Genomic DNA, 10,000 nt, shown 5'->3' with positions numbered 1-10,000 from the left:
AGAGTGTTTGTGCGTTTGTGTGCCTATGTGTGACATAAAAGACTAGGTGAGTGTTTGTGCATGTACGTGTATATTTGTGTGCATGTCGTGTGTGTGGCCATGACGGGCATGGGTGTGACATGCAGTGGAGTAGGAAGTGCAATATATATTGTTATGTAATGTAAAAGTGAGCCAACCTGTTGACACAGGGCTTGTTGCGCTTGTTAGCGGCGGGCTGGGGCCACACCACGTGTGCGATGCCTATGCTGATTGGCTGGTGGGCGGACATGCTCATCTGATTGGTCAGCAGGGGCTGGGGGTGGGGCAGCATGGAGCTGTAATGCGTGCCATGGGGACGAACTTTCCTGCAGAGACAACAGGGGCAAAAACAAAAAACGAAAAAGGTGTTATGGCCAGGAGGCATTTGACACATTATGGGCAGGTGGGCAAATGCACAAGGAGATGACAAGGCAAACAACTTGATAAAAACATGAAACACTAGACTATGGGTACACTGTAAAACATTGCAAGCCAGTTAAATATAAAAACATAAATTGTCCTGCTGCCTTACATTTGTAAGTTAACTCAACTCCAGACGTGGCTGAACTCCACGCTTTCTCAAGTCGAGTTAATTTACAAATTTACAGGAACAGTCCACCCTTATTTGATTTTCACATATTATTCATTATCTATTATTCAAGAATGTGCATATCATTTTATTCTCAGATTAATTGGTATTAGAATTATTAGCATAGCCAAGCATAATCACTGGAAGTACTGTAAATGGGAGCATTAGCATAGATAACAGGACAGGATTAAATAGCTGTTTTGCACAATTTTACATTCATTTAAAGTAGTTTATAAGTGCATCTGATGATGTTTTGTTTACTCCCATAGACTTGCATTGCGACGCTTAATTTGGCTATACTGTTAAACTACGCAATGCAAACACAGACGAAAAATCCTATGTATTCTCATATTCTACTGGGACTAAACTACAAATGAGCAATTTCTTGAAATTACTTTTTTTACATTTACGTGTCTTTAATGTTTTACAGTGTTGTGGGTGTGAGTGTGTTGTGGTTTGTGCCCATTCCCTTACCAGTCTGCCAGTCTCTGTGGACCCGCCACAGTGTCCGAGGCTAGCGTGGTGGGTGGTGGGGCGACCGGAGTCACCTGCTGCCAGGCCGGCACCAGGATCTGCTGGGCACGATTGGACCAAGCCTGCAACACGCATTAGAGAGAGAGAGAGAGAGAGAGAGAGAGAGAGAGAGAGAGAGAGAGAGAGAGAGAGAGAGAGAGAGAGAGAGAGAGAGAGAGAGAGAGAGAGAGAGAGAGAGAGAGAGAGAGGAGGAAGAGGAAGGAGAGAGGGGGGAACACATGGTAAGCTGTGGCCTAATGGTTAAGGACATTGGCTTTAGATCAGAGGATTGCAGGCTCGAATCCCACCCCTCCACCAACTAACACATCCCTGAGGTCGCCCCCCTATCACTGTGGTCCCCTTGAGAAAGGCACCTGACCCCACATTACTACAGGGATTGTAACCAATACACTGTACTTAATACCCTGTCAGATTAACCACTTAAATAAAAGTAAGTAACAACATGTAGTATCATGCTCCTGCACTATACATAAATTATCCCAGTATGACATGGCCCCTGTTGTAAATAAGCTGCTACCAGAAGGACAATGACCAAGCCGTAATGTATTACCGAAGGCCCTGCGCACTGTCATAGTGGTGAAGTACTATGGTCGTTTTTTCAGTAACAATTACAACGTTCCACTGGTGGTACGTACGTCAGGCATTACAGAGCTATGGATAGGGCAATATGGATGTACAGCATAAGTACATAGCATCTTAGCTTCTGTTAGGGATTCAAAGACTTTCTACTTAACGTGTCCTGTAATGTCCTGTTTAAAACTAAACAAGGACAAATAAAAGGATACACGGTAAAAAAAAAATGTAAAATAAGAAAAAAAAGAAAAACACAACAATGATAGCAGCAGAAAAGTTAAGTAAAGTTCAGGGCTGTTAAAAATAAGATAAGGGTCCTTAGACGAGTGAATTTTAGGAGCGGATCATTCTGCCAGAGAGTTTGCTTACAGCAGCGGGTCGTTAAGCAGAAAGTGGCAAAACACTGTAAACTGTAAACTCCTACACCACTGCAAGGGCATGGTGACAACACTAAAGGGACACTTTCCTACAAGCTGGCACAGGACAGACGAGGCAGGCAGTGTGCCATAGTCGTTATGGCATTATGTGACTTTGTGTTCTGTACAGTCAACACCACCCACCATCCTCCCTCCCTTGTCCTAAAGCCAGTCAAACCTGGGATGTGATGGAGAACAATTCATGCAGGCAATGTCACACTGCACTTTGGGAGGGCGCCTTAATAAAAAGATTATTAATCTTCTGTTTTGTTTTGACAGTTTTTATTGTTTTGTTTGCCAATTTTTGTCAAGGACCTCTTTACCCACATGTGCTCTTTGAAATGCTGTTTTTATAGATGGATGGACATACCAAAAGCCACAATCCACAAGCTAAATAATGGTAAAATATTTGTAAAATGTGGGGTAAATTTAGAAAAATGTAATAAAATAGTTAGTCAGCTATTAGCCGTTTACAATGTAGCCCCTTAAGGCATGCCATTCCACCAGTGGAATGCTGGAATAGACACTGAGAAAACGTTACTACCATAGTACTACACCACTATGGCACAGGGCCAGTGCACAGGGCCTTGGGTAATACACTGAGACTTGGTCATTCCCGGACTGGTAACAGCTTACTTATAACAGGGGCCATGCCATACTGGGTTTAAGGGCAGTAGCCCCATAATGCACAGTGGCACGCTATAATAGTCAATGTATATTATTACTATTATTATTATATTATATTACTCTACTATGACGCAACACAGGGTCTTTAGTAATACACTATGACTCATTGCCATTCTGATAACAGCAAATTTGTAACACCGTGTTTTAACAGGTTACGGAAGTCTACTTCTCATCTGATGCCCTTCCCTGGTTACGGCCCGGTACTCCTGGGCCGTGACCCCATGCCCACCTGAGTGATGACCCCCGGCCGAATCTGTATGGGCTGGATGGCGGGTGCCTGGGTGACAAGGGGGACAGTGTTCTCCATGCGCACCGAGTAGCCCGTGGGTTTGCTGGGGTTGGTTGGGATGCCTAGAAGTCAAGACACAAGACACAAGACACGGTCACAAACCCAAACAAAAGCATTTCAGTGCAGACTGTGCAAGAAAGTTTAAAAATAACACACATGCAAAGCATTCCTTCTGTGTGGGGTCTCACATATATTTTCGTCAAGCACTAACCAGACAGTCTTACAGGGCTCTACTGGAAAAGCACTACCTACATTACAAAGACGCATAAATTGAGCAATTAAAAAAGTGCCCTTGAATAGTACCAATTGTGCAATTTAACTGTGGAGGCATTCATCCCCCACAAGCTATAACGATAGCTATGCGGCCCACATTTAAAATAAAAAAAAAGTCATAGGCACACGAAGAAGAATACGCCGTAGAAGAAGAGAGTAACTACTTGATAATTATAGGGTGCTTTCAAGGGTATGAAAAGTGCCAGGCAACAGCTTGTGAAAGTCCCGCCGCCGCATTCTGTAGAGAAGAGGAGGAGGGTAATGTAGGGAGAGAGGAGAGGAAAGGACAGGAATGTACCGTACCTTGGAGGGTTGGAGGACACAAGATGAGCGCCTGCTGGAACGAGTCGGTGCAGCCAAACTGCGCGTTGCCCGTCTGCAGCGGTATCCCAGGGTGCATTACGGAGGGCGCCGATGGGGCTAAAGCCTGGGAGGAAGACAAGAGACAGACGAGTGTGACTCTCATGCTGTTCATATAATGATTGCGATGTTTTAATGGGGTTTTTTTTGGCCTTCATTATTATTTTTGTGATAGTATAGTGAGTGGGGAGAGAGAGATGGGGAAGGATTAACAAAGAACCAGGGACGGAATTGAACCTGGATCACCGGTGTACAGTAGCAGGAAAGTGCTCTACCGTTAGAGCCACGGTAGGGTCATGGCTGAGATGTTTTGACACTTTGTGTAATCTACAGTAGAGCTTGTACATAAAAAAATCACAAACTAACACTATGTATATTGAGGTCTTTCCTATTGCTAAAACAAGCACTGCAAAAAGCAACTGAATGGTGCATTCTATAGTCCCGATAGTGTGGCACACAACGTTCATCTTGGGACTTACAGCTGCTAAAGCCACTTTGTAAGCTACTGTAACTTTTTTTTTAAATCACAAATAAAAATTATATTGAGGTCATTCCTATTGCTAAAACATGCACTGCAAAAAGCTACTGCATACAGTTTGTCCTAGAGTTTGACATTTACTTGTGTGTGTGTCTGCACTCATGGTGCTAAATACTGGGAGAGCAGACAGGGGGCGGAAAGATGACAGAGAGTCATGCCGTTCATCTCTCTGCATGACACTACCTACCACCAACCTCACACAACCCTCATTTTCTTCCCTTTTTTTAACCCCCGCCGCTGCTGTTCTGCCTTGATGAATTACAGCTGTTTAAACACTCAATACGCTATAGCTTGTAAATAACAGAACGTTTTTTGCAAATAAACATTGTACTGAGTTTGTTCCCATTGCTGTTTTTACTGTTATATAACTCTCATCCTTTCAGGCAATGTATACAAATGGCTATCGCTGTGGTTTGATCACAGAAAAAGTACTTTTCCAAACACGGAAGTGATTCTGTAACCATGACAAAAAAATCCTAACATTACATAACACCCTTCTCGGAGTGCAAAACGACAGCTAACAGCGTCTACAGTAATATAAGCATTACACAACATGGGACACCAAAATGTATGAGCTTTCTCTACAAGTTACTTTGCCTGTGTTTACAAACAGTTGTGTTACAGGTTTGAAATGGCCCCATATGATAACTGCTGTGTGACTTCACGTACTGTACAAGACATGTGCTTGCTCCTACGTAACCCTGTACATAATGTGTCTTCCCTGTAAACACATGCTGTTTCACAAGTGCTCCTCAGCGCTTTTCACTTGGGGGTAATGCTAGAGCGGGGATGCAATATAGGAGTGGTAAGGCGAGGCGTTAGCGGACATAAATTACATATGAAAAAGAAGGAGAGTGCTGTGACTTATAGCTCTGGCGGCAGTACTGCGAAATGACCTGCAGGTGGCATTGTAACAACTTCCTGAGAGATTGTGAGAGAAGGCAGCACTGCCCCCAAACACAAGCAGAGCCAGACACACACACACACACACACACACACACACACACACACACACACACACACACACACACACACACACACACACACACACACACACACACACACACACACACACACACACACACACACACACACACACAGATCTGAAATGATTGTGGTGGGGCTCCAAAGTTCACTGGGTGCCGTGTATCTGCCTAATCAGGGTTACTGAAGTTCGGCCATAACGGCGAAGGCAGCTCAAAGGAGATGTTCTCTAACCTGCTCAGCAGAGACAAACTAAAGGTCAGGCAATACAGACAACGGTTCTGTTTGGGTTCTTGTTTTGTATAAAAAAAGAGCAAATGAATACGATTGTTTTCTCCTTTCCTCCAGTAATGAAAAGACAATTGAACTTAATCTAAAGTTTACTTGCTCCACGGATGAAAAATTGATTTGCGTTGTGGAGAGGTCTCTGACGCACGGATGAAGGGCTATGCATGTGACAATAAAAAAAAACACACAAGGAAATGCATACCATTGTTTTCTCCTTTACTCTGACCAATAACAAAAAAGACGATTGGACTTGATCTAAAGTTTACTTGTGTAACAAATGAAAATTCGATTTCGATCGAATTCGATCATGGAGAGGCCTCTGACGCACGGACGGATGGCTACTCATGTGATCAAAACTGTTTTTTCATGTTCCCCTATTTGATTATTCTGGCCGAGAAAGGCTACCTAAACCCCCCAGGCCAGTCTCAGTCCCCTTTGCAAAGGTCCACCAGGACACTGACCCGAACCAGTGATGCAGAAACAACAAAAAAGAAAGAAACAGAAAGAGAGAGAGAGAGAAAGAGAGACAGAGAGACAGGACCACAAACCAGAACCAGGCTTGGCTACCGTGGTAACCATAAATGCAGACGCTCGGCGTTGCCATGACGTCAGCCGGGCCACGCTGCCATGGAGACAGAGTGTTGAGGCAATGCAATAAGGTGACACATTAGCCCGCGCTGTGCTGTGCTGGCAGGAACAATGGTGGCAAGGTAAACAAGCCAGCGTCACTGGAGCCAGACGCGTGCGAGTGCAGGGAGACTAACTGACTGACTGACTGGCATTAGCACCCATCTGGTTACTAAGGAGCGCGGCTCAGCTAACTGTTTTCACAAGCAGAGCCAATGCATAATGCAACTCTTCTGTGTATTTGTACGTGCTTATGTTTATTTCAAAACTGACATTATTAAGTTGAAGATGGTTTAAAAAAACAGGTAAAAACGAGGACTTGTGGTCCCATGTGTGTCCTTTATAGGAGAACATTGTCATGCTCCACACCTCCTAGGGACAGACGCAGTGGAGAGATATTTGCCGCCTGGCTTCGGAATTCGTACGTGTGATGTCTCTGTTGTGTCAGATGTTTGATGAGAGATCTGACCTCAAACATCAGCGAATGCTAACATTCACTCACACACACATGCATACACACGCGTGCGCACGCACACGCACACGCACACACTCGCCATCACATCTAGACCATCACCATCATCTCCACCTTCACTCCCCACTCCCCCTCAGATGATTCAGGTCTGTCATTTCACTGGCCGTAATGACGAGTGGGTGAGGCGATACAAGGCAGGCGGCTGATGGTGAGGCTATCAGAATCTGCCATAAAAGCCTCGCCATAAAAGAATATAAAAAGCAAACGGGGGAAAAAACTGGTACCTTGTCCCCCACCCGGAGGCGTCAAGCGTCGACTGCTAATCTACTGGAAAAGGTGTCTACGTTTCAGCTGACGCTGCTATGCAAAAAAAAAGAAAAGAAAAAAGGAAAGCTAATGAAAAGCAATGGTGCGTTGTGGAGTTTGACATTTACTTGTGTGTGAACGCCGGCCATTTGGCTGAACGGCACGGTGAGGGTGGGCCCTGCCGTGGTGGTGACGGGCCGGAGGAAGGCGGCGGCGGCGGCCTTATTGCGGTTGGCTACCGTGTCGTGGGCACCCGGGCGAGACAGGCACACGTCCATGATGTGGAAACAGGACTTCACACTGTGGAGAGAGAGAGAGAGACAGAAGAGACGGGGGACAGACAGGGGATATGGGTCAGGGGACAGAAGAGACAAGGGAGATTGATACAGGGGACAGGGGAATGGGGCGTCGAGAGGGAGGGGGCAGGGGACAGGGGATAGGGACAGCAGACAGAGGAGGGGGACAGAGAAGAGAGATAAGGCGGAGGGGAAGCGGACAGGAACAGGGGCACAGAAAGAAAGACAGCAGACAGGAGACAAGGGAGAGGGACAAGAGAGAGATATGGAACAGACAGAGGACATGGATCAGGGGAAAGAGACATGGGAGAGGGGAACAAGGGAGAGTCACAGGGCACGGGGAGAGAGACAGCGGACAGGGGAATAGGGGAGACAGACAGCGGAGAGAGGAGAGAGGACAGGAGACAGGGGGCCGAGTGAGGACAGAGGAGTGAGGACAGGGGACAGGGGACAGAAGAGAGATATGGGGCAGAGGACAGACAGGGAAAGGGTGGGATGGGAATTAGAGAGAGACATAGAGAATGTAAATCAGAAAGGGAGGTTATATCCACCATGCCACACTGGGATAAAAGATAGGCCTGCAGGATATTACAAAAATGTGCAGTATGCGATAACACGGCAGAATATTATGATAATGTAATGACTTGTAGATAAAACAGCAAAATGTAAGTATTTGTGTATTCATCATCACACCTCATGGACCTCAGACACGGCGTAGCTTTAGCTTTTGGGAAGGACATTAACAGCAGTAGGGTTTCAACTGATTCAACACAATATTTTGATATGTGGTGTGCTAAGGCATGGCTTACAAAAGATGACATTTGTTGCAATGCAGTGATTTTAATGTGTATACCATGGCACTGTTGTTCATTGAAACATTAATTACATGAGCCATGTACAAATGTACTTTGTAGCCCTAATTCAAGGCCCTACTATTTCAAGCACGGGCAGCGTTGCATCACATAATATATCGCATAATACTTGGTTTCCTGATGCAATCTTTAACCCATTTAAGCCCAAGGCACCTGAGAAAAACTGGAAAAAGGTGCCCGTGCCCTGAGCCTATAAAAACCTAAATATCTCAGACGTCGAAGCACATAAAAACATGAAATAAGTTGCATTTAACAGCTAGGACCCTCATCTTGCATTAGGATGTGTTTGTGTGTTTTTTTTTTTAAATAATTAAAAAAAAAACTAATCTCAAGGGCCTGAACGCAGCGTCTATTGTCGCTCCAGGTGCCTAGGTCAATGCAGCATATATTTAGCATCAGGCTTGAATGGGTTAAATGAAGGTTACTGAGGTATTGTACAACACCTCTGCCCTGCCCTGACCCCTCCCCCTAAACAGCTCGGCCAATTAGATTTAGAGCACAGCTGATTCAGCCCATGAGGGTCTTCAGGAGGCAACGCAACCTACTAATGCCGTCAATGAGAAACAGCGTGAAGGGAGATGTGTGCATTTGCATAACTTTATCTAATATAACACAAGCGGAGAGATCACATGGAGAGGCTTGCTGACGCACAGGAAGGCAAGGCGTCTCTCTCTCTCTCTCTCTCTCTCTCTCTCTCTCTCTCTCTCTCTCTCTCTCTCTCTCTCACCCTGCCTCTCTCTCTCTCTCTCTCTCTCTCTCTCTCTCTCTCTCTCTCTCTCTCTCTCTCTCTCTCTCTCTCAGGTGTGACTAGCTTTGAACTTCACAGCTCGCTTGTGCGTCAACAGGAAGATGAATGGTGTTCAGGTGTCTGTGTTGGGGGATGCATCTCCCTCTTTCAGGTGTTTCACTGTCTTAAGGGGCGTCGGAATGTCTGTGGCAGTGCGTGTGAATGGGTGTGTGTGTGTGTGTGTGTGTGTGTGTGTGTGTGTGTGTGTGTGTGTGTGTGTGTGTGTGTGTGTGCGTGCGTACTATTCACTCACTGGTTGCTGTGGGGGAAATCCAACAAATGCTGCATTGTTACAAAGGGGTGATTGAGCACTTCCACCGGGGCCATTCTCTTCTCCGCGTCAATCAACAACATCTTCTTCAGCAAGCTCACAAACTCTCCACGGTCCACTTTCTCTGCCAACAAGTCACTCCCTTCCAAATTCATCACTAAATTCACCTGTAAGGAAAAAAGAGTGCAGAAACAGGTAAAGACACATGTAGTGGTTTGAGCTGCACCTAGTTCTGACAACAGTCCAAGGCCAATTTGCAGGTAGAGTTGTTACTTTAAAGCGATTTCTGAAAATTAAATAATTGTTCATCTTCCCTTGACTTAAATAATTGAGTTTTACTTCTCCCCTGTTCCTCCAGCCGTTATCTCAGTCTGGTGATATTATGTATAGTTCCAAGCTAGCTATTAGGCCAAGATCAAATGGCATGGACCCGCTAGCTACTAGCTAGTCCCATTTGATTCAACTATAAGCTAGCTACTAGCCGGTCCCATTTGATTCAACTATATGCTAGCTACTAGCCAGTCCCATTTGATTCAACTATATGCTAGCTTGGAGAAATAATTTGTGCAGCTAGACTCAGCCAAAGCCTGGAAGTACAGGAGAGAATGCAGAAATTGTGGTACCGCTTCAACACTGCACTTTCTTGTATAACCTTTCTGAGGGTGCGAACTAAGTGAACCCAACAGCCTACGTCCAGTTTTTAATTATAACTTCTCACACTCCAAGATATAAGGAGGACACTATTGAAGGTTAATTGCTGTTGGCTAAAATGTGTATTACTCCTTCCAATGAAGTCATACAGATTAGCTGATTAAATAAA

At 45.2% G+C, this 10,000-nt stretch overlaps 1 protein-coding gene across 1 annotated transcript in view; it reads right to left on the bottom strand.

Annotated features, from left to right (window-relative positions):
* The window catches only part of hipk3b (homeodomain interacting protein kinase 3b), a 70,280-nt gene that overhangs the window by 9,867 nt on the left and 50,413 nt on the right, over positions 1–10,000 (bottom strand). Inside the window, exons 6-11 of the mRNA XM_063188643.1 lie at positions 9,163–9,347; positions 7,083–7,254; positions 3,683–3,806; positions 3,047–3,168; positions 1,082–1,203; positions 177–344 (exon numbers count right to left, since the gene is read on the bottom strand). Coding sequence (XP_063044713.1) covers positions 177–344; positions 1,082–1,203; positions 3,047–3,168; positions 3,683–3,806; positions 7,083–7,254; positions 9,163–9,347 — 893 coding nt within the window. The remainder of the gene's footprint in view (positions 1–176; positions 345–1,081; positions 1,204–3,046; positions 3,169–3,682; positions 3,807–7,082; positions 7,255–9,162; positions 9,348–10,000) is intronic.

This window comes from Engraulis encrasicolus, chromosome 22 (genome assembly GCF_034702125.1).
Source record: "Engraulis encrasicolus isolate BLACKSEA-1 chromosome 22, IST_EnEncr_1.0, whole genome shotgun sequence".
NCBI classification, from domain to species: Eukaryota; Metazoa; Chordata; class Actinopteri; order Clupeiformes; family Engraulidae; genus Engraulis; species Engraulis encrasicolus.
Note: the sequence above shows the minus strand (reverse complement) of the source record. Positions and strands in the feature narration are given on the sequence as shown.